The sequence below is a fragment of the Salvia miltiorrhiza genome, chromosome 5 (assembly GCF_028751815.1).
Source record: "Salvia miltiorrhiza cultivar Shanhuang (shh) chromosome 5, IMPLAD_Smil_shh, whole genome shotgun sequence".
NCBI classification, from domain to species: Eukaryota; Viridiplantae; Streptophyta; class Magnoliopsida; order Lamiales; family Lamiaceae; genus Salvia; species Salvia miltiorrhiza.
The window spans coordinates 26,476,576-26,501,225 of record NC_080391.1 but is presented as its reverse complement, the minus strand read 5'-3'; the positions used below and the strand labels follow the sequence as shown (position 1 = coordinate 26,501,225).

Genomic DNA, 24,650 nt, shown 5'->3' with positions numbered 1-24,650 from the left:
TTAACATTTACATCATAATTTATCAAATTGACATTATTTTGCATCTCTCTTCAATCTCTATTTTGTGTTATATTTGTAGGGACAAACCAAAATCTGCCTTGGGGTAAAATCGGAAAGAAAAAAAATTTGAATATTAATAATTTTTTTTTTTAAAAGGTGACTTATTTTCCATGCATATTACTACACAGAAACATGCACCCCTCCCCCCTAAAAAAAATTATTTTAAAAAAATTTCTCGCCACCCCCACACCTCCCCCCCCTACCTCCCAATTTTTTAGGGTAAATTTGGTTTAAAACAATAATAAATTTTCAAATTTTGGTTTTTCCCACAAACTTTCATTCTTATTTCAACATACATAATAAATCACTTTTTTTGGAATTTCCCATAGTGTGACTTTTCGGCGAATTTTTTAAATGACGTTGCGCCGAACTTGAATGATGTGGCATATTTAAGGGTTAAGAACCATTTTCCCCCTCAACGTTGACACCCCTATCGCCTTTAACACCCTAACGTCAGGGTTGACGTTGTTTACTACCTCAACGTTTCAAAACTAAAGCAAAATGTCTCTACGTTTTAACAGTCGCCCCAAGCGCAGCTCTAACGGGATCAATCACCGTTAAAACGCAGAGGGCAATTAGATTGTCATGTCACATAATTTCCATGTAATTACATGGTATTGCCACGTCATTTAAATTTTTGATCGAAATCTGTCATAGTGGAAAATTCCAAAAAAATGATTTATTATGAATTGTGAAACAAGAATGAAAGATTGTGGGAAAAACTAAAATTTATAAATTTATTATGATTTTATACCAAATTTACCTTTTTTTTAATTGCATGTTCAGGTTCACCAGCAAACTTTTCCCTAAAAACTGGATCTTGAGTTGCAATACCAATGAGGCATGTGTCTTTGTGGCATTTCTGCATCATGATGGATGGGTGGGGGGTGGGGTGGGGTGGGGGTGGGGGTGGCGAGAAAAACTAACAAAATAATTAAATTTTTTTTGGGTGGGTGGGTGGGGGGGGGGGGGGGTTGGCGAGAAAAAATAAAAAAATAAAATGTTGAGAGGTGGGGTGGGTGGGTAGGTGGCAGGTGGGGTGGGGAGAAAAACCAAAAAAAAAAAAAATTGGGGGGAGGGAGGGGTAGGTGGGGTGCGGGGGTGGCGAGAAAAATTAAAAAAAAAAATAAATTTTTTTTGGGGTGGGGGTAAGGGTGGAGCAAAATACCGAAAAATCGGTATACCGCACTTACCGTACCGAAAAAATACCAAAAATACCGAAATTTCGGTACGGTATTGTACCGTACCGAAAATTTTCGGTACGGCAACGGTATCATTTTCCTCATACCGCGGTATGCCGATATATACCGTTGTTTCAGTATATACCATGCTACGATATATACCGCGGTATCGGTATATACCGTTGTTTTGGTATATACCAAAAAAATCCGTATACCATCAATATAAATTATATATATATATATATATATATATATTTAATTAGTGGTAAATTATTAAAAAAATCATAATTACTAAAAAATTAGTGACAACTTATAAAATATATATTTATTAATAATTAAAAACATGTAAATAAATTGAATACATATAAAATAAATTGCATCTATGTTATTTAACTAAAGGACTTTGAAAAATATACAAGTATATTATATAACTATACAAGTATGAGCTACATATATATCTATATTTATATGTCTACATACTATAATTCTAATTCTAGAATAACTATATCTCTAGAATAAGTTACATTCATGTTATATAAAAAATTAACTAATACTAGATAATAATAAGTCATAAGTAAATTTTGAAAAGTAAATAAATTGAGTAAATATAAAACTCAAACAATAATTACAAGATCTACTAGGTTATTGATGAAACTAGAATATCAATATATAGTCAATTATAATATATAACTATATAAGTGTGAGCTATATAGTTATATTATATATGTAGACTATAACTATAATTTTAGAATAAGTTAATTCTACGGATGTAAAGTAAATAAATCGAATTGAAGCGGATATTATTGAATTCGATTCACATTCGTAAAAATAATTGCATATTCTAATGGTTACTCGAATATCTTTCAAATTTTATTTGCTATTCATATTCGATTCGTACACTAATTCGCGAATATTCGAATCGAATCAAATATCCGTTTCAATTTTTTACAAGTATATTTTAAACAATATAAATTGAAATAGTACTTCCTACTATTTCATTTGACTTCTTACTATTTAATTCAAAATATGAAATACTTTTGTATGAATTGAATTTGAAATCAATGTTTTTAATGCTTTGATTAATATTAATTTTTATTTAAGTAAATATTAATTTTTTGTTTATTTTACTTTATATCTATTTTATTCTTTATTTTTAAATACTTAATCGAGCATTATGATTTTTGAATCATATTTGATAACTAATCAAATCAAACAAAATGTTCATATTTGTATTCGAGTTAATCACAAAATTTTGTATTTGAATATCAAAAAATTGAATTGAATACCTGAACCAAAAATATTTGATTCATTTAATTAAGGGAAAAAAATATAATTATGTCATTTTTCTAATATAAATAAAAGCAATTAATATCAAACAATGAAATACTTACTATATTTTCATTAAATTATTATTCAATACTCATTAAATCCTTGAATATAAATAAAAATAATATAATGCATTATTTAACAATATATCTCATAAAAAGATAAATAATAATATAACTATTTATTAAGTATTAGATACATAATATATATAATTTCATTGTTATCTAAGTTGATAATTTAATTTAATTATAGTGTACTAAAATAATTTTAAAAGTTATAGGGTTACATATATATTATGTTATACTCCCTCCTCTCACAAAAACATGAACAAAGAGAAATGCACGAGTTTTAAGAAATGTTAGTTGAGAGTTAAAGTAAGTGGAAAATGGGTCCCACTTTAAAAGGTGTTATGAGAGTAATGAATTAATTAAGGAAAAGTAGTGGTGGGCCATGATGTACTAAAATGGAAAGGTTCATGTTTTTGTGAGACACCCCAAAATGAAAAAACGTTCATGTTTTTGTGAGACGGAGGGAGTATATAATAAAAAAACTATATACGTATTATATATTACATATATTGATATTAATATACCAATAATTTCGATATACCGTAAGGTATGGTATACCGCACTATCGGTACGACAACGGTATGAAAATTCTCATACCGAAATTTTCGGTAAGCCTATCTTCGGTATACCGAAAAGTATGGTACGGCAACGGTATGAAAATTCTCATACCGCAATTTACGGTATGGTATACGGTATGACGAAAAAATTTCGGCATACCGTACCGATCCACCCCTAGGTGGGGGTAGTGGGTGGAGTGGTGAGAAAACTTAAAAAAAATTAAAAAAAAAAATTTGGGAGGGTGGGGGGGAGGGTGTGGCGGGTGTAAGTAGGGGTGAGGTGGGGTGGGGGATGGGGGTGCAAAATATATAAGGGTAATTTTGCCAAAACCTAAATTTAAGTGAATTTGAAATGGAATGGAATGGGTAATACCATATTGGAGGAAATGGATGATGATTCCTATATGTAAAGGAATGGTGATTTCCTTAAGAATAATGATTCCTAAAATAAAACTATACCAAACATAGGAATGGAATGGAGGTAGGAATCACCGTTCCATTCCCACCTCCATTCCACCGTACCAATCACCTGGTGTTTTGGCTACTTCGCCATATTGTGCTCAGTAGTGCAATGAGTTCGAACGAAAGATGAATAGAAATTTAGCACATTAAAACATGTAGGAATATGCCCCACCATTCCCATCTTGTTAGTTTGATCGGACGACTTGCTTTTTGTTAAATAAACATGGAATGATGGGACATAATCATGGTTTGAAATATTTTTATTTTGGGTAAATATCGTCTTTTGAGCTAATTAATAATAATATTCCAACATAAACATAATTACAAAATAATCCCAACATTTCAAAATAATCACATATGAATCCCAATTTTATTTTATTTTATTTTATTATCTATATATCAATTCTACCATGAATATAACTTTTATGCATGTATTTACCAAAAAGCGGAGCCCAAGCAAGCCCCTACCACTCTCCTCTACCTGTTAACAACCAACAAATCAAATATAACAGGACCTCTACCAGATTCAGCAGCAACATAAAAGACCCACTATCACTACTTCAACGAAATAATAAAAATAATAATAACAGTAAACTTTGCAACAAATCTTTCATCGCAAAATGGGAGCAATCTAAGTGAGAATAAACGTAAATTTTTTAATTTCTTTTTTTTTTCCTGGATATAACTTCTGTAAAGATGACGCCAAACGGCAAAAAAAACAAGGAGTTAAACGGAAATAAAAGAGTAGCAGCAACCTCAGCCTAAGGTAAGACCAAGGTCCCTCCCCTCCCCCAACTCCCCCTAAAGAAAAGGGAAAAAAAATAACATCAGTATTTAACATTTCAATTTAGTTAAATGAAAATTCTCCCTTCTTCTCACCCAAACGAAAGAGTCCCGCCCTCGGAGGAGCTACCACCGACGTTCCAAAACAAAAGAAGCCATGACGAGTATAATACACTCAAGTATACAAGAAATGCAGAGCTCCCCGGGGACTTTGTCAACAACTATTCAAACAAATAGACAAACCATCCAAATCCACCTTCACACGTCATAAACCTCCTCTTATGCACTGTGGCCCTCCCACCTACTCATGGAGGAGAGTTCTTGGATCCAGTGGAATTGTTCCGACAGTCAAAAAACCAGAAGACTCAGTATCCACAACTTTGACGGGCATTGACCCTATAGTGACAACATTTACCATCTCACCATTCGTTTTGTTAGATACTGTAGGGAGTGTACGGCCTGAACCCGAACGTATGTTCAATCCACTAATTTTAAGTTCATCAACTGCGTTCGGCACTCCATCTGCTGAGCCTTTACAGCTCCCAGGGACACTTGATACATTGTTCAGATTAGTCCCCGAGGAAATTTGCCCTTTAGGGTCAGCATGTTCGTTCGTGAGGCAAGTTGATACAGCACTTGAGGGAACTTCGCTTTTGTTCACCGTACTCAAATTATTGGTATCATGTTTGGCAGCATTTGCATCGCTAATAGGAGGAAAATCATGAACAGACTGAAGCTTGCGAGGAGGATCCAATAATGGGACAAGATATGGATTTTCATAGCTCTTTATAAAAAGCCTGGCTCTCTCTCCCTGCAAAATTCGCTGTCTATTTTCATAGTACATGAAGTCATCGAGTAGGGATGTCTTCGACGTATGGCCCTTGAATATTTTGAGCATCTCCAAGCCTTTCTTGAAGCTTATCTGCAAATCATCAAAACCATAATTTACGGCAAGTTGATGCCTAAAAAAGAAAATTAAACCAAAGTACATATGGGTCGTATATTAACAGTTATCCACTTCCAGTAAAGCAATTCTAATTACAACACACGAACCATGCACAGTTCAGCACAACAGACTAGCCTAACATATGTTTATAAACATATGGCTTCTTTTCTACTAACTCATCATACAAAAAGCCAGGAATGCAGATTCTAAATACTAAGGTTGCACCTATTGCTAAGACCAAAAAAGAAGGGGGGCAACAGGAGTTAATATTCTTCATCAATAGGACTTTTGACGAAATGGGAGCTTTAAACAAGAGACTCAAAAAAAAAAAGAACATCTTCTCCACATAAATGGCAGTTGCAAACTTGTGTTTAACAAGACATGCATAATAAAGACATAGGACATGAAAAAGACAACTGTAAATACCTCTTGTGTGTCTCTGCTGTTAGTCACTGGCTTGTTCTCGTTGTTCTCCAATATGATGTGCCTAAAATTTGGATTTGGCAAATCCTTTATGATGTGCCACTTTACTGGAAAGCTTCCACTCCATTTATCTTGCTGCCAGAAATCCATATCTCTGTGGAAATCCACTGGGCCAGTCATTTCTGCAATACCACAGAACTGGCCACTCGCATTGACCTTGTTTTCATGAAGAGAAAAAAGCATCAGTAAATACTAGTACATGAATAAACGGAAAAAAGTATACTCGAGCTCATGAAAATATAAAATAAATCATCAGCAAGCAGCTTTAAATATAATGTGAGAAAATGGTTACTGACAGAAAAGAAGAGGAAGATGGGGCAGCTTCTCGAGTCTCCAGCAGCTAGTCTCTTGGCATCTTCATATGCAGCATTAAGCTTCTTGTTTCCATTGGGAGTGGAAGACCACACATTATACTTGATACTCTTATGCACATCATCTTCACTATATGACTTGATTACAAAAAACTTTGCATTTGCATATTCCACAGGAAAATCAACTCTGTTATACTGATCTCTAGAGATAATGATATTTCCTTGTGCATCAGGATTTCCAGCCCTTGTTGTATAGGCTTTAACAACCAGTTGGTTCTTTGACTTGCTCGTCCTACACTCTCTATTCTGGTCGTTCAATATATCAGGACCAACTCTTTCATCATCAAGAGCCCTCCCACTGAGCATGTTGGGCTTAACTTTATTTACAGCTGCATGGGAATAATTGCTCGATTCAAAATTAGATGAACCATTTCCAGAAGTAAAAGCAGTCTTTAACTGACTACTGACAGCTGATGCTTTCCCACGTAAACCGTTCTCCATGCCTTGAGGGCCTCTAATCTAAAAAGAAAATATGGGCAGGAGAGGTATAAGAAATGGGTACAATAACAATCCAAAACATAGAGACTGTCCTCACAGAAACAACAGTTCAATGAAACAAAAAATAAATTCTAACCTGGTGAATCGGTGCAGCTTGACTTGTAATACTACCAGAAGTAATACTTGACGGATGCTGCTTGCCAATCCCCATAGTAACCCTACCTTCAGACATCTTCGCAAAGGAATTTCTTCTACCAGAGGCATCACCCATTGCGGTCAATGAAGAATTAGGAGTATTCAGAGCCAAATTGTGTTTAGAACCTAGACCATCGGCCTTGTTATACGACCCACCAGTATCAATAAAGGAATCTACAATCCCATTAGCAACAGCATCAGGCCTTGGCTGGAAAACTACAGGCAGGTACGACGCTGATGTAACAGAATTTTCGTATGAGGGAAGGGCATAATACTGTTGTGTTGATATAATTGATCCATCAGCTCCTATCACAGCACCAGGAATATAAGGATTGTATGGGTTGAAAGGAGACTGCCCATATCCATAATTGGGAGAATAATATACATATGGTGTGTTCTCATTTGTTGCGACCTGCAAGAAAAGAACCAGATTTAATATCTTTAAACTACAAAGAAAGTACAAAAATGTGTCTTAAACTGTAAGATACTCACTGTATAATGAATATCTTGATTGTCTAGACCAAAAAACCTACGCTGGTCTTCCCATTCCATTGTTGGTTCATATCCTACAAAAAACAAAGGGAACATCATTTGAGTCAAGGAACCTAAGACCATTTCTAATACTGCGAACTCACCCTATCAGTGAATATTAAAGTAGTATCTTATACCTGTACAGATGTATCCATAGCTGTTTCCAGTAGGATAATACAAGCCCTGGTCAATAATATAGTCAGGTGCTCCCTCGTTGTACATGGATCCGTATAGTTCAAACTGAGCAGTAGGCTGTGGGTTCGACTCAGCACCTTGAATCTATGGAATCCAAAATGATTCGTATTAGAAAAAAGAAACGATGATATCCAAAATGTGTATGAAAATAATGAGGCAGGAGAAGCACGCACAAGGCTACCCCCCTCTAAATGGAGAACTAGAACATATGATCAGACATAAAGGAAGATTGACCAACTCAACTATCGAAAATTACCAGATAAGTATCAACAAGTCCTTGATCAGGAACATCGTACACTTCCATCCCAGGACTTGCCACTCCTAAAAAGACAAACTGCTATATTTAAGACATGGTAGCTCAAGAAAGGATGGTAGCCTTGGTTTAAAACATTAATTATAGCAAGCAAGTGTGATGACAAGAAGAAAACCACATATCCGATGACAAGACCCAAAATGACAGAAAAATACAACCACCGGAGGAATTGAAAATAATGCACCAATGATTGCAACACATGAATGATTACACAAGTGGTAGCAAAGTCAGAAGCACTTTGATTCAATACTGCGACAGACCTTAATGTTGCTAGTTGCTACAATTTCTTACACATAGGATTATAATTATACCTTTCATGTGAAGCATGATACGCACAGCAAACAAAAAAAATAATTTACCCTCAACCTTACTGAAGGTAGAGCGCAATGGAAAATCAATGAGTTTGAGCTCGACAACCCTATTGCAATTACCCAAATATACAACCCCCTTCACAAGAGAATCCACTACCCGCACCACCCATGTCAACCCTAAAATCCATTAACACGTTTTTCTTGTACAAGGAATATAAAAAAACAACAGTTTGCAGTTAAATCAATCTACAAGAAAGGAAACAAGGTCAACGCTCACAAACCCCCCTACCCCTAAATAGAGCTAGCGACAGAAACACGATCCAAACAGAAACTTCCGCACAAACAAATTAACATGAATTGAAAGAAAATTCTGAATACATGAATACACCTATACAAGAAATGGAATCACAAGAACTCTGAATCTTCAAACAAAGAAAAAAAGCAAGAAGAGTCGTGTAATAAGAAATAGGGATAGAAGCGAAGCGCACCGAAGAAAGGAGCAGATTTAATCCATGATAGAGTGAGAAAGCAGCTGAAGGATCAAAGTAGAGAACGGCGGAATTGAATTTCTAATTTCTGGAAGCATGAGTATGAAAATCCCAGAATCTATCTGTGAGAATTAATTGCAGTAGTCTCTATTTTTCCCCTTGCCCACGCGATTAAGAAAGAACCCTAGAGAGAGAAAATAAAAAAGGCGGTCGAGTGCGTAGGAATGAAAGCTTGAAAAATGTAGAGAGAGAGAGAGAGATTGGGTGGCAGAAGGTGCACTACGTCTGCACAAAGAGGAATCCTGTTCTAGTTCTAGGGCAAAGAAACTACTAGAATATGTGTTTCAATTTTGCTCAACACCAAACTTTTCCCACCTTAATTTCCAAGTAACCTTTATTTCTTTTACTAAAAAAATGAGTGCCATAACTCTTGGTCCATGGCTTATTTAGAAGATTCCAAAATGATTTAATGGAGTCATGACTCTAGAATTCAAATTCAATTTGTATTTAAATAAGAGTAAAATTTTGAAGTAGCCAAAATGAAGCATAAAACACAATTTATGGTCACACATTGAAAAAACACAAATTTTGGCCATTTTTATAGCTTTGGGACGTTTTTGCCTTTAATTGGGCGGACTGGGTAGGGTCAGGAGCGCGGGTCGCGTGCCGGGTAGGATCAGGCACGCGGGTCGGGTTAGGCACTTATGGCACTTATGGCACTATAAGTGCCATAAGTGCCAACGAAATTTTTTTTTACTCCCCCTGCCCTGTCTACCCCCCAGACCCCCGACCCCACCCACCCCACCCACCCCCAAGCCAAAAACTTTTACTTTATTATTTTATTTTATGGCACTTATGGCACTAATAGTGCCATAAGTGCCAACGAAATTTTTTTTTACTCCCCCTGCCCTGTCTACCCCCCAGACCCCCGACCCCACCCACCCCCAAGCCAAAAAATTTTACTTTATTATTTTATTTTATGGCACTTATGGCACTATTAGTGCCATAAATGCCAACGAAAATCCAAAATAAAATAAAGTAAAATGGTCTTTTTAGCACTTATGGCACTAATAGTGCCATAAGTGCCAAACATGCAGAACAAATATAGAAACAACAGCATCATCTAAACCCTAAATGGAACATTTAAACCCTAAATGGATAATCTAAACCCTAAATGGAACATCTAAACCCTAAATGGATAATCTAAACCCTAAATGGAATATCTAAACCCTAGGGGAAGTGTTTAAAAGTTCCTTTTGGCTTGGGGGTGGGTGGGGGGGTAGGGTCGGGGGTCAGGGGGTAGGCAGGGCAGTGGGAGTAAAAAAAAAAAATTATTGGCATGGGGTGGGTGGGGGGATGGGTGGGGTTGGGGGTCTGGGGGGTAGACAAGGCAGGGGAAGTAAAAAAAAAAAAAATTTGGCTTGGGGGTGGGTGGTGGGGGGGGGTGGGTGGGGTCGGGGGTCTGGGGTCTGGGGGGTAGACAAGGTAGGGGAAGTAAAAAAAAAAAAAAATTGGCTTGGGGGGTGGGTGGGTGGGGGGTTGGGTGGGGGGTGGGTGGGGACGGGGGTCTGGGGGGGTAGACAAGGCAGGGGAAGTAAAAAAAAAATTTTTTTTTTGGCTTGGGGTTGGGTGGTGGGGGGGTGGGTGGGGGTGGGTGGGGTCGGGGGTCTGGGGTCTGGGGGGTAGACAAGGCAGGGGAAGTAAAAAAAAAAATTTTTTTTTTTGGCTTGGGGGTGGGTGGTGGGGGGGGTGGCTGGGTGGGTGGGGGTGGGTGGGGTCGGGGTCTGGGGGGTAGACAAGCAGGGGAAGTAAAAAAAAAAAAATTTTTTTTTGGCTTGGGGTGGGTGGTAGGGGGGTGGGTGGGGTCGGGGTCTGGGGGTAGACAAGGCATGGGTTAATCCCTAAATTTGGATCCGGGTCAAAGAAAGTTGTTGGATCTATTGGGTTAAAGGGTAAATTAGGTAGAGCACATAAAAGATGGCCAAATATTGATGTTTTAAATTTTGTGGACAAAATTTAAGTTTCAATCACCAATAGGGTCATCCGGCCCTATTGTTTCTTTAAATAATGATTACAAATATCTAAGAATAAAATATTGTTAAATAAGCAGCTTTACATTTAAAATGAAATGTGTCGATTTCATATCTAAAAAGTAACAGTAAGAAACTATGTAAGGGGGGCCATAAAGGTGATCCCTTGCATGCACAATTTTAATTTATTGGAGATTAATGACGCTTGGGCACGTCTATCCCTTCCACTAATATACAATAAAAATAAATAAAAAATTGAGGAGGTTTTTAGTACAATCGAGTTTACCGTATAATCGAATTGCACCCTCATCGAATTGCACTCTCATCTAGACTCTGACCCGAACTCATATCCTAACTCAAACCGTATAAATAACATTATTTTGACTGCGGGTCAATCCGACACTCTCATTTAAACTCTAACTCGTACCCTGACCCGAACTCGTATCCCAACTCAAATCATATAAATAACATTATTCTAATTGTACCCAAATTCTTGTGAAAAAAATTAACTTGTTAATTTGTACATAAGTTAAATCCAGACTGTCATTTAAACCATCACGTTTACAATTAATTTATGCAATTCCAATACACGATATCCAATTTCAATAAAAATATATCAAGATAGGATATTTCGAATATTCCACCCATACGAATAATAAAAATGACATATTACATTGAAAAAAAAGACCACACAAATAAAACCAAGAAACAGAAGAGAGCATTCCCAGCAGCGTCGGTAAACTATTGAAAAACCTCGACAATTCTTACAGGCAAGTTTGCAATAAATAAATGCATGCAGTCAATAGATAGGCTGAAAATTTTAGGGGATATACATATATTATATATGTATATAATATAACACCAGAATTGAAATATTAAAAAATCTAGTGCTAGAATGCATTAATTCCCTAGAATAATAATCATATAATATCCCCCGCGTAAATAGTAAGCGCGAAATCGGATACTAGTTTCAAGCCAACCCCAAAACTGTCAGATTCTTCCAAGGACAACTTCTTGGAACAACTTCAAGAGAGAGTGAGAGACTGTTGAACTCGACCATCCGCATACCCCTATGGCTCCGATGGTGGGTCGCTCGGCACGGCCGCCCCGATGGGGAGGCTGAGATCAATGGCTGCACCGGGTTCTGATGCAACTGGAGCAATTGGCAACGTTCCAATTCCAGCATCTGGTTCCATCTGATCAAACTTGGATTTCCTTGGTTTTCTCTCGTATCTCTCGTAGCTTCGACTCCGGCTTCGATTGTATCTTGGGCTGCGGCTGCGGCTGCTCCTTGGACTGCGGCTGTGTGACCAACTTCTGCTCCGGCTACGACTTCTGCTATAACTCCTGCTCCTGCCCCGGCTTCTGCTTCTACTTCTACTTGAGCTTCGACTAACATCCCATGTTCGAACTCTATCAGGACTGCGGCTGAAACTCCTACCCCTACTTCGGTCTGAGTTGTTGTCTCTTCGGTTGTTATCAAATCTTCCTCGTCCCCGCCCTCTACCACGTCCTCGTCCATCAAAATTATTGAGACGATCGTGTCCACCACGGCCACCTCTGTCCCAACCAACCCGAGAACCTGAGGGACCGCCAAAGCTGTCATCCCTCCCACCACCACGACCACCAAAATTCCCATCCCTCATGCCCCCACGCCCTCCAAAGCCGCTGTCTCTCATCCCTCCACGCCCTCCAAACCCACCATCTCTCATTCCACCCCGTCCACCAAAACCACCATCCCTCATCCCTCCACGTCCTCCAAAACCGCCATCTCTCATCCCACCACGGCCACCACGGCCACCAGAATCCCAACGCCCACCACCACCATCAGCAGGCTCAAAACGATTCATCATGCCACGATCCTTGCCAAACCCAGGCCCACCACGTACTGCTATGTCCCTTATTTCAGGAGGCACAACTTGGTTGGCACCCTCCAAAAGTTTAACAAGGTCAGGAGCATATTTCCAGTCCTGCTCTGAGAAAAATGTAAATGAGATCCCCGTAGCACCAGCTCTCCCAGTTCGTCCAATGCGATGAACATAGTCTTCAACTCCAGTAGGGAAGTCGTAATTGATCACTACCCTGGGTGATATTAAAAAACAAACAGCGTAACTAAGAACAGAGCTAGTGATGAAAAGCAAGAAGACGTGTATTTAAATGTTTCATCTAAGGTGTCTGATTTAACCCAACGAAGTCCAGACATGAGAACTAATGCAGAAGTTCCTGACCTTATATCTCTTATATCAAGCCCCCGCGCAGCAACATCAGTGGCAACAAGAACTGGAGACCGTCCATTCCGAAATTGATTCAAAACCCAATCTCTCTCCCCCTGGGACTTGTCTCCATGAATTGCAGCAGCACCAAAATTGCGCCCAAGACTTCGTGCGAGCTGGTCACACAACTTTTTAGTGGAACAGAATATAATGACTTTGGAGCCAGGTTCTTGGGATCTAAGAATTTGCTCCAAGCGTCTCTGTTTGTCCATTTCAGGGACTAATTCCACATGCTGCAAAGAAGAAAATCTTTCATGAATGGAAGGAAAAAAACTACGAAAAAAGGGAAAATCCAATTCCAGTTATAAATTAGAGGCTATAAGACCCAAAAATAAGTAAAATTTGGTTCTAATTACAATGATCAATAGAATCGTTGCAAAATACCTGTGTAATGGACTTATTTGCAGCGAGTTCATCAACACTTCCAATATTAACCTGAACAGGATTCACAAGAAGGTCACTTGCAATTTTTCGAACTTCTTTGGGCCATGTTGCAGTGTACATAAGAGTTTGCCTTCTTGGAGGAATCTCATTGACAATCTTGCGAATTTGAGGCTCAAATCCCATGTCCAGCATTCTATCAGCCTCATCAAGAACAAGGAGGGAGACCTGCCTAAAGTCGATCCTCTTCATTTCAAGGATATCATTGAGCCGACCAGGAGTTGCCACAACAATATCTGCTCCACGATCTAGCTCTTTCAATTGAGCGCCTTTTGAAGCACCACCATACAAACACTGAAAATGGAACAAGTCACTCATCCCATTGAACCATTTGAAAATGTAACTGTACTTATAGAAAAATAATAAACGGACAGACTTTATACCGTGCAAGAGACTCTAGATGATCGACCAAATTTAATTGCTTCATCCTGGATTTGAGTGGCAAGCTCCCGTGTTGGGGCCAATACCAACACAGTTGGGCCGTTCTGAGGATTGTTACGTAGTTTCCTAAGGTGAAAGAATGCTGGGATCAAATATCCCAGTGTTTTCCCAGAACCCGTCTTTGCAATAGCAACTATGTCTCTATTCTGTTCGGCAATAGGCCATGTTTGTGCCTGAATCGGTGTAGGAGCAGCAAAACCAGCAGCATGCATCTGTAATCATATAAGTAGAAAACAAGGCTCGATAAGATAGATAGCTAAGACGGCATGCAACTCAATATAATATGGCTAGTTGAGCCTACACTAATCATAAGATGTTGGAGAAAAAGAGAAACAAACTGAACACAAGGAAACAAAATGAATGCTCAACAAAATTCAAAGGTGTGCAGTTGCTTACTGAAGCAACTCGAGGCAAAAAATGGATCAAATAAAAGAGAAGAAGCTGAGCCAATAAGCTACAAATCCCAGTCACATATAGTGTGAATTGGATGAAGCAGTAGTGCTATAGAAAGGCTCCTACAATCCATTTTGCAGCCTCAAAAACTCAGAATAGTTGTTGCATAGATATGAGCATAGCACTGCAGCGTACGACATGTGCTCCTCCTCCGGAGCAGATATCGCACCTGCGACAAGTTAGAAATGATGAGCTAAAAGAATGAATTTTGTGAATGAAACAAGAAGGGGAAAATTCTTTCATGGATTACCATTAGAGTTAAACAAATGTAGATTCTACTACTTACCTCCTGCAGTAACTCCGGCGGAAACCCAGCAGCCTCAAATGTCATAAATGGAGGAGGAACATTTTCGCCCTGAATATTTTAAATCAAGTATTGTCAACATACAAGTTCTGACTAAAACGGACAGACAAACATCCTAAAGATTTAAAAAAATATATACATATAATTGAAAAAGCCAAAAAGAGAAGAAGACGAAGAACAAGAGAGAAAAAGCGGGGGAGAGAGAATGCACCAAGCAGATATAATATATATATATATATATATAGAGAGAGAGAGAGAGAGAGAAAGGTTCAATAGAGAATGTTATATATTAAGAGAATAGAGAATGAATCTGCGAGCAAGCGAATAAGTCAATAATTTTTCTGAATAAATCAAGGTTCCGCATGAACAGACATTTCCGCCTGGGTTCAAATCTTGGAGCGGGCGTGTTTTTTAACATATTAAATAGATATGTCTGTTCATGAGTTTTATTGGTTTATTTAGAAAATTTATTGATTTATTCGTCATTCCCCATTCTCTAAATATATAGCATTCTCCATAAAACCACACCCTATATATATATATGCATGAATCAGGTGAACTAGCATTTCCTCAATTCTATTTTATTAGCTTTAGACTTTATGAATGACATGATGCTTTTTCAGTATCAGATTCATAACTTTTTCCACTTTGTTGATGCTAACTATCTGCAGCCACTTCTATTTGAAAACTAGCCCAAACATTTATCCGAAGAAACTCTAATTCCATAATTCAGCATTTCTATATAGACAAACTGAAGAATTATTTGACGAGACTGAATAGTCACTCATAATGTTCCATCATCGTTTAGTCGTTCCAAACAATTGAATGCACTACGTTAGCAAAAGTAGAGTCAGTGATTCATAAGAATACAAACCGAGGCTGTAACTTCGTGCTTTTGACGATAAATTTCTGCTGCTGATAAATGAATAGGATCCGAAGGTCCAATCATAGCTACAGGAGGCCTCACAATAGCAGTGTTTGGAAATTGAGGGCCACCTGGGGAATGACCAAAGCCACCAGGCAAAGGAGGCCCGGCATTCAATCTCCCTGGAAGACTTGGTGCAATGTTTTGAGAAGGGAAGTCACCAATTCTGGGGTCCTGCTAAAAGTAAGAACCACGGAATCAGTCAACCAGCATCATCAAGCTTCAAACTCAGTGTTTTTGCAATCATGTAGTATAAAGCATAAAGTGCAACATTACAAAGAAAGCATAAAATAAAGCATGCTTCCTATGCATATCCAAGTCAGCTATGAAATTATTCATTTAAAACATGCTGCTTCTTGTATCCAAACTAACGCACCTGCTGGTTTCTGGTCATGGGCAATGGCGCAAGCTTTGGGGGCTGATTAGGTACCACATTGAGATCTTTGGAGGTGTTATAAAGATATTCATTTTTAGGTCTTCCAAATTGGTTTTCTTCATAGGGCATATTTGATCCAACAGGCGGCGGGTTCTGCTGCTGGCCATGCATCGTACCTGAGCCCATCTGATTTTGAAACCTAGAAACATGTTGTGGGTGTGTCAACTCTGTCCCTGTTTGCTGCAAATGCGCTGATGGGTTGTTTGGTTGCACGTTGACAAACGATCCACCAAACTGTGTATTTTGATTTGATTGAATGCTCTTCTTTGGTGGCAAGTTTTGAATTGGTGTCCCAATTTGCTGAATCTGAGCTGGTGAAAAACCAGCCTGGTTTACTTGCTGAAACTCAACATCATCTCTATGAGGAATTCCAGCTTTCTGCTCTCGGAGATGAGGAAATTGCTGTCCTTGCATCAAATGCTGCTGTGCTGGAGAAAACCCCGGCTGTCTTCCTTGATGAGAATCAGTATCATCTCTCTGGCCATGTTCAATCTTATGTTCTTGTTTTTGAGGCAACTGCTGCCCCTGAATTAGATGTTGAGACTGTTCCGAGGAACTTTGTAGCCCTTGTGAGGGCATGTTCTGTTGATGCATTGTATATTGTGGATGTTGATGTGTGAACTGGAAACCATGTGGAGGTCCCATCTGTGCACCAGGGTACATTTGTCCCTGTTGAACATGCGGCATTGGCTGCATAAAAGGATAAGGAGCTTGATGCCCTGGCTGCATTGACATTAGTTGCATTGACTGCGGATGTCCCTGTTGCCCTTGTCCCAACTGAGACGGGACTTGTTGACCAGGTTGTTGCGGCATTTGAGGTCTCACTTGCTCTAGAGCCAAATAACCATGTTGCATTGTAGGCCCCAAATGAGACCCCGAGCTCAGCATCTGTCCATGTGAAGGATGTGCGGCCTGTATAGTCTGCTGACTTTGAGGGGTTTGAACATTCTCTGACTGTGATGCTCTAGCACCTGGGATAGGATTCATCTTAGGAGGTGGCCCAGGTGGCAAAGGAGGCGGTAGAGATGTGGGTTTTTCATATTGCGTAACATTCGTCTCAGGATTCCAGTAATATAAAAGACCCGTACTTCCATCAATTAATCCTTTCCAAGGTTCAGGTAGAGTTGGATCATCTGGAGCATATCTGGGCCCAAGTGTGCTAGGCGATGCCTCGGCAGTGGCCATTCTAGTTCAACTAGCTACAACATATAATGATCTCAACATCAAAACTAGAAACATATACATGATTATAACAATTGTAGTAACATAGTTCCTAGTTCCTGGTTCCAAGAATGAAACATGAAAATTGAACATTCTTTTTAAAGAAGTAAGAGTGAGAGCAAAACTGATCTGATCATCATCAAAAAACTGTAAAACAAGATTTCTGTTCATATCAGAGGTATAAGTATTTGAAACTGAAGCTCGCCTAACAGCTGAAATAACTAAATATATAACAAAGAATGTTGATCAAACTCACACCAACCACCCATAATTAGCCGCCAAAGAATCAAAATCAAATCCAAACTCGTGCGAACAAACCAATCTCTAAAAACAGCAGCCCAATAACACAATAAATGTAATGAGTCGCTAATGAAACAATTCATAACCCTAAGTACTTCAGTAGAGTGCTGATAAAACGAATATATCTCTTTGAATTCAGCCTTTTCTCATCGATTCTTTACCCATCTCATCAACATGTTTAACCAGGGTTTACAAATTGTAATCGAGCAACAAGACAGCAACCATCAACGAATTTTATTGGGAATAAAACACACTCACCTCTATAGAGAGAGCCCGAGCTGCAGAAACAAATCTGTTCAATTCCGCCCCTTGAAATAGGAAAATTATTGAATCCCGTTGTTGCGGAGGGAGGAAGCTAGAGTTGTATGAGGATTGAGGAGCTAGAACAAGGCTTATTTTTGTTGCAAATGGTTGGGTTAGGGTTCAAAGCGGGAAATAATCACCTGTCACGCTCTACTTGTGAAACTGCCCCCTCCCTTGAATGATAACCTAATGATAATTAAGATATGCGAAATAATATCTCTTCGTATCTTTTTATCGCTTTAACCATCTAAAAAGTTTATTTTATAGATATCGATTCAAAATTTGTAGTATTTGTTACTTGTTAGTATAAAATATTTTATTTTGATTTTCACTTTAATTATAGAAACGATCTTAAGTACTATGATATTGTTGGGCTGGTTTTCGGAGCAATGAAACCCTACGCCGCCTCCAAAGCTCTCTCCCGCTGATCTTGACGTCGGGGGCTGTGGATTCGCCGGAAGCTGCCTCCCATGGAGTTTTCCTCGCATCGTGATTTTCCTGCTGTCTCGAACAACTTCTCTAGATCGTCGCCAAGTGAGGCACCTTTGATGGATCCGTTGGGTAGTAACAAAAACTCGAAGAATCGGAAGGATACTCCTGCTGTCTCTTCGGAAAAGGCTGTCATGAAAGATTCCGACCCTGGTAATAAACTCCCTACGCCGCCAAACCCTAACACGACTAGGGTTTCTTATTCTTCGAAACTCAAGGATGCTTCTGCCAAGCCGCCGGATGTTTTAGCACAGGACTTTTGCTCTCTACATCCGATTAAGAAAAATAACGTTCTCACGTTTGACGTTCCAGATGATCTTTACCAAGAACAACTTCAGAATTTTAAATTTGCGCTTCACGCAAGACTCATATTACAAAAAGGGGATTCGCCAAGAGCTGCGAAGGATATTCAAACGGAACTTCAATCCATCTGGAACATATCTGATCCCTGGCAGGTGATCCCTATTGGCAAGGGCTTTTTTACGCTAAGGTTCTCTGGGGAAAGAGATTTAGCCCTGGCCAAATCTAAAGCCTTCTGGAAGCTAAGGACTGGTTTTCTCAAAATCCGTGAATGGACTCCTCTCTTCAATCCCTACAAGGAATCCGCGGCTTTATCACAAGTATGGATGCGGATTTATTATCTACCTCATGAGATATGGCATCCGGAGATAATTTCGGGAATAGCACGATCGGTTGGATCGCCAATCAAAATCGATGGCTCGACCTTTCTGGGATCGGTGGGCCACTTTGCCAGAGTCCTTATGGAGATTGATATGACGAAAGAAATCATATACACTCTAAAAGTAAATAGGGGGTCGGCCTCTTTTGACATTGAATTTGTTTACGAAAACCTTCCGTACTTCTGTGGTATTTGCAGAAAAGTGGGTCACTCTTCAGACAAATGCAGGAATAATAAGGACAATACTGAGAATCAGGGTTTCGAAGAACACCACAAGGATCTTGCTAGGAAGGAGAAAAAGAACACTGCTGGGACAGAACAGAATTTGGAAAATAAGGCCAGTGGGAAGTCTTGGCAGAGTGTTAAGGCACCGGAAGTTTCAACAAAAAATTCTTTCGAAGCTCTTGAGGTGGTGGAGTCAGAGAATATCCCTCTGGAAGACAATACTAAAGAAGATAATATCGACATAACATTGCCTCAGGAAGGACCAGCAAAGGAAGTTGACACGCCTGCTGGCGTGAACAAGGAGCAGCAAGCCTTAGTTGAGGGGCTAGTTACCAGCGATGAAGTTGAAGAGGAACAGTCGCCGCCAAATCCGGATGCTGGGAAAAATATGACAGAATCCCAATTTGTGGACGCGGTACACAACCTTGTTAATGAAGAGATAGAATGGGTCAAAGAGAAGGAAAAAATCTCTGCCGCAAAAAAAATTGAAGCTTCAAAGTTTCAAGCAAAAATGGACACGGCGATTGGTAAAGCTACGGAGCAGGTGCCCTTCAAAAGAGTGTTGCGTTCTACTGCTAAACAGGTTCCAATGGGCAAGGATTTGTTCAAGAATAAGAAGACTAAAGCGGGGGAATCAAGTAAGAGCCAACATAAGCATGAGTCAAGTAAGACGGGGAGCGACGTTGTTAACGAACAGTTGAGATTGGCTCATGCAGCAGGGAGAAATCCTCGGGATTTTGTGATTGATTCTTCCAATAGCCCACACATGCGCACTATGTCTAACGTTGTCAATCAAAGTTGGGCTGATGAAGTCGAGAATGAGGATTTTTCCTCAGCAGCGGACATCAATATCCAATGAATATTTTTTCTTGGAATGTTAGGGGGCTCAATGAGGAAACTCGTCGAGCACTTCATGATCACTGTAAGAGATTTCATCCGATTCTTATGGGCATTTATGAACCTAAGAATGTTTTTTCCAAAATTCTTGTTGCATTTTGGAACTCTATCGGTCTTTCTCCGATTTTTCAAAATTTCCGGCCAGGTCGAAGCTCAAATATCTGGGTTTGTGCGGCGCCGAATGTTGCTGCTTCTTTGGTTTTTGCTTCCAGTCAAACTATCATTGTGGATTGCACTTGGAAGAACATATCTTTCCGGGCGGCTTTTATTCATGGAGAGAACATGCACACTGAACGGCGCCATTTGTGGATTGATTTGTTGAATAATATGGTGGAGAAAATGATTATTATAGGAGATTTTAATGCAGTTAAAGGTGCTCATGAAAGAAAGAGCACTTGTCTGCCTAACGGTACTTCGTGCAGGGAGTTTGGAGATTTTATTGCTGCTTCGGGGCTAATCGAAGCCAACACTACGGGGCTTTTTTTTACGTGGTGTGGTAGACGCAATCTGCCGTCTCATGTAGAATCCGTTTTGGACCGTGGTTTGTTCACTTCGGATTTTGCTAACTTGTGGGATTCTCTTAATATTCATGTTATGCCAAGGTTTTCTTCTGACCACTCGCCTCTCATTCTCCAATGTATGGAGAGAGCTATTGTGAACAGGAAGCCCTTTAAATTCCTCAATATGTGGTTGACTCATCAGGATTTTCGGGAGTTTGTGAAAGTGTCTTGGCACGCGAATATTAACATTACTTGTCCTCTTCTGAAGGTTATGGTGAAGTTAAAAAGGTTGCGCTCGAGTCTTAAAGGTTGGAACAAAGAGGTTTTTGGGCATGTGGACGTGGATATTAATCAGCTTCAGAGTGATTTGGAGAGGATTCAAAAAAATATTTCGACTGATGGGTATTCGGACACTCTCTTTGATGCAGAAGTTGAGGCTCAAGCTCGTTTGAGTACGACGCTGCTGCGCAAAGACTTATTACTGAAACAGAAGAGTAGGATTCGTTGGTTAAATGACGGGGACAGAAACACGAGTTTCTTCCACAACTCGATCAAAGCTCGAAGAAAGCAGCTCATTATTCCTCAATTAAAAATTGATGGGATGGATTCTTTTGATCAAGATGAGATTGCCGCGCACATTGTTCGTTATTTTTCCAATCTGTTTGCCGATTCGACTGGTAGTGCGGTCACGATTGATGATGTGAGACATTTGGTGAATAAGTCAGTCTCTCAGGTGCAAAATACTCTTCTCACTTGTATTCCGCTGGATGATGAAATTAAGGCCGTGGTCTTTGATTTGGGGGGTGATAGTGCAGCCGGCCCTGATGGCTTCACTGGAGTCTTCTTTCAACATTGCTGGGAGATCATCAAAGCGGACATTTTCTTCGCTGTTAGAACGTTCTTTAACAAGAACTATCTTCCTCATGGCCTTAATTCCAACACGTTGATTCTTATACCCAAAAAAGAGGTAGTCGAAACGGTGGCGGACTTAAGACCTATTGTCCTATCCAACTTTTTCTTTAAAATCCTCTCTAAGATTCTGGCAACTAGACTCAGTGCGGTGGCGGCTGAATGTGTTTCACCAAATCAATTTGGTTTTATTCGTGGTCGCTTGATTCATGACTGCATTATGCTCGGCTCGGAAGGTATTAACTGCATGAATCGTTCATGCAAAGGCAGGAATATGGCTTGTAAAGTGGATATTAAAAAGTCCTTCGATACGCTGAACTGGCGTTTTATCCGGTGTGCTATGGAGGCTATGGGTTTTGACCAGCGTTTTCTGGATTGGCTGTCTACTATCTTTGGGTCTGCCCGCCTCTCTATCCTGTACAACGGGCAACTTTTTGGTTACTTCGCCTGCTCTCGTGGGGTAAGACAAGGAGACCCTCTTTCGCCTATTATATTCGGCATAGCTGAAGATGTTCTTAGCTGTATGTTTCTCAAGGCGGTCGAAGATAATTGCTTAACGCCGATGAAAATGAGCCGTGCGAGCGTTTTCCCTTCTCACTTGTTATATGCGGATGACATTCTTTTGTTTTGCAAGGCTACAACTAAAAATGCTAGAATGATTCGTAACATTTTGCAGAGATATGGGGAGCTTTCGGGACAAGTTTGCAGCCAGGAAAAGTCGCATATCTTTTACGCTAAAGGAGTTCCGTTAAGCTACCAAAGACAGATTGGCAGGATTCTTCACTTTCGTGTGGGACAATTGCCTTTTATTTATTTGGGAGCCCCTTTGTTTGTTGGAAGGCCTAAGGCGATTCATCTCGCCGCTATAAAGGATAGGATTATTAACAAGTTCTCGCGTTGGAAAGGCTCCCAAGTCTCTATTGCTGGGCGTATTTGCCTCGTCCGTTCTGTTATTCAGAGCTCTATAGTGCATACGATGATGCTCTATAAATGGCCTAGCTCTCTTCTCAAGGAGCTAGATAGATCTTGCAGAAATTTCATTTGGATGGGTAACATTAACAAAAAGCCGTCTTGTGCTGTTAGTTGGGAGCGTGTTTGTGCAATTAAAGAGGAAGGAGGTCTTGGGATTCGATCGTTTCACATGATGAATGATTCTTTCCTTATGAAACTTGCTTGGAAAGTGATTGTGGGAAGCCAGTTTGGGTTCGATCTGATGAAGAACAAATATCTGAATGACGTGGCTAGGCCACGGTCGGATTTCTTAACATCCTCGGTTTGGGTTGGAATAAGGCGTATCATACCTGACCTCATTAATGACTCCTACTGCTTGCTTAGAAAAGGCTCGTCGGTGTACTTCTGGCATGACGACTGGCTCGGCTACAGCATTGCCGATAAGATTAATTTGCTGAATTTTATGCGCTCAAGATTAAATCAAACGGTGGACAATTATTTTTATGACGGAGTCTGGCACTTTTCGCAAGATTTTATCGAAAAGTTCCCTTACATTGTTTGCGATATTTTACTCCTGCCTATTGGTGATGAGGAGGATGTCAGATTATGGAAACCTTCGGTGCATGGGGAAGTTACGTCTGCTCTTGCTTTTGATTCTAATTGTCACCGTTTCCCTTGTGTTTCGTGGGGTCGTTGGCTGTGGGAAAGCTACATTCCTGTTCGACGTTCCATCACTTGTTGGAGAGTTATTCTAAACCGGTTGCCTACTCGGGATAAACTCATTCGACAAGGTCTGGTTTCTCCCAACTATTGCTCCCTTTGTTTTCAGGAGGCTGAAGATATGAGTCATGTTTTTTGGTCGTGCAACAAAGTTCAACCTGTCTGGACGAAGTTCCTGGGCTGGTTCAATCAGATGGAGGGGAGAAACTGTATTGACATTCATAGCTTTCTCATCTTTTCTTGGTCTATAAAGTGGAGCTCACAAATTAATGTGTTATGGAAACTTGGAATTGTTTCGGTGATCTGGGCGATCTGGAATGCGCGGAATAAAAGCCATTTTGATGGTGTTGATTTCCAGAGCCGTGCTATTCTTAGCTTTATCAAGTCGACGTTTTTGGAAGTGGATACCTCTTTTTCCAAACTGGGTTGTATTAACAACACGTGGGCGGACTACTTAATTATTCGAAAGTTGGGTGTTAAAGTTCATCAACGGCCGCCGCCGGAGTTCACTTCGGTGTTTTGGTCGTCGCCTGCGTTTGCTTGGATTAAAGCAAATACGGATGGCTCGGCGGTTGGAACGCCAGGTCGTATTTGTGCAGGGGGAGTTTTCAGAGATTGGCGAGGCTTTGTAAGGGGCTGTTTCCATGTGGAAGGAGGTACGGGCTACGCTTTTGAGGCGGAGCTTTTAGGTATTATTACTGCTATCAATTTTGCTCATCATTGCGGCTGGACCAAAATTTGGTTTGAAGTGGATTCGGCATACGTGGTGAACACTCTCTCAACTAAATCAAGCAAAGTTCCTTGGAGATTTCAAGCTACGTGGAAAAGAGCTCTTTCGTTTCTTGAGCATATGGATTTTAGAATAACTCATATTTTTATAGAAGGGAATGTTCCTGCGGACATTATGGCCAGCCCTCACACTCCCGAGGGACGATGGACTCACAACATTTCGCTGATTCATGATGCTGTTATTAGGGATCTTTCGGTGCATAGCTATGTACGGCAAAAATAAGGTGCTTGTGTTCTTCAGTGAGGACTTTCGACAAACACCTGGCGGTTTGGATTTTGTGGAGCTGTTTTGGCATGGGGCGATGGTTTCTGTCGGTCTTGGCTGGTGCTCTTTGCTGCACTTACGTGAGTTCATGGCTTTTGCTCGGAATAAGAGCGATTTTTGGCATTCGGAAGGTTTCTGCTTTGGGTTTAAGTTTATGGACATTTTCTCAAACACGTGGTGGCTGTGTAGTTGCTGCTTTGGGAGAATCCTCGTTTGGATGGGCCGACAGGCAGGCTGGAGGTGGTGGAGCTTTGTTGGGAGGTTTTACGGGAGGTCTGGTGATGGAGGGCATAAGGTTGTGCGGCGACGGCATTTAACCGACCGCATTACTTTGCTTTCTCGTTGGGGACTTCTCGTTCGGTTTTGTTGTTGGATGATGGCGGATAGGCGG

At 40.0% G+C, this 24,650-nt stretch overlaps 3 protein-coding genes across 5 annotated transcripts; 1 reads left to right on the top strand and 2 right to left on the bottom strand.

Moving 5' to 3' along the window:
- Window positions 1-4,290: 4,290 nt before the first annotated feature.
- On the bottom strand, window positions 4,291-9,123 carry LOC131024290 (YTH domain-containing protein ECT4). 2 transcript variants are annotated; one of them, XM_057953805.1, is made up of 8 exons: window positions 8,709-9,123; window positions 7,853-7,917; window positions 7,539-7,680; window positions 7,363-7,436; window positions 6,812-7,282; window positions 6,163-6,696; window positions 5,810-6,022; window positions 4,291-5,359 (listed from the first exon to the last, which is right to left on the bottom strand). In XM_057953805.1, the coding sequence occupies exons 2-8, from the start codon at window positions 7,898-7,900 to the stop codon at window positions 4,739-4,741; spliced, it is 2,103 nt and encodes a 700-aa protein (XP_057809788.1). In that variant the 5' UTR covers window positions 7,901-7,917; window positions 8,709-9,123; the 3' UTR covers window positions 4,291-4,738. The 2 variants fall into 2 exon arrangements, with proteins under 2 accessions (XP_057809788.1, XP_057809789.1); XM_057953806.1 differs by lacking the exon at window positions 7,853-7,917 and having other exon boundaries at window positions 8,709-9,089.
- A 2,311-nt stretch (window positions 9,124-11,434) lies between these two features.
- LOC131024289 (DEAD-box ATP-dependent RNA helicase 46-like) lies at window positions 11,435-18,026 on the bottom strand. Of its 2 annotated transcripts, none has more exons than XM_057953803.1 (8): window positions 17,791-18,026; window positions 15,952-17,210; window positions 15,525-15,752; window positions 14,633-14,701; window positions 13,836-14,105; window positions 13,396-13,746; window positions 12,967-13,244; window positions 11,435-12,820 (listed from the first exon to the last, which is right to left on the bottom strand). In XM_057953803.1, the coding sequence occupies exons 2-8, from the start codon at window positions 17,194-17,196 to the stop codon at window positions 11,809-11,811; spliced, it is 3,453 nt and encodes a 1,150-aa protein (XP_057809786.1). In that variant the 5' UTR covers window positions 17,197-17,210; window positions 17,791-18,026; the 3' UTR covers window positions 11,435-11,808. The 2 variants fall into 2 exon arrangements, with proteins under 2 accessions (XP_057809786.1, XP_057809787.1); XM_057953804.1 differs by having other exon boundaries at window positions 15,525-15,749; window positions 17,791-18,025.
- A 2,057-nt stretch (window positions 18,027-20,083) lies between these two features.
- On the top strand, window positions 20,084-24,217 carry LOC131025722 (uncharacterized). Its single transcript, XM_057955514.1, has one exon. The coding sequence runs from the start codon at window positions 20,084-20,086 to the stop codon at window positions 24,215-24,217; it is 4,134 nt and encodes a 1,377-aa protein (XP_057811497.1).
- Window positions 24,218-24,650: the final 433 nt, after the last annotated feature.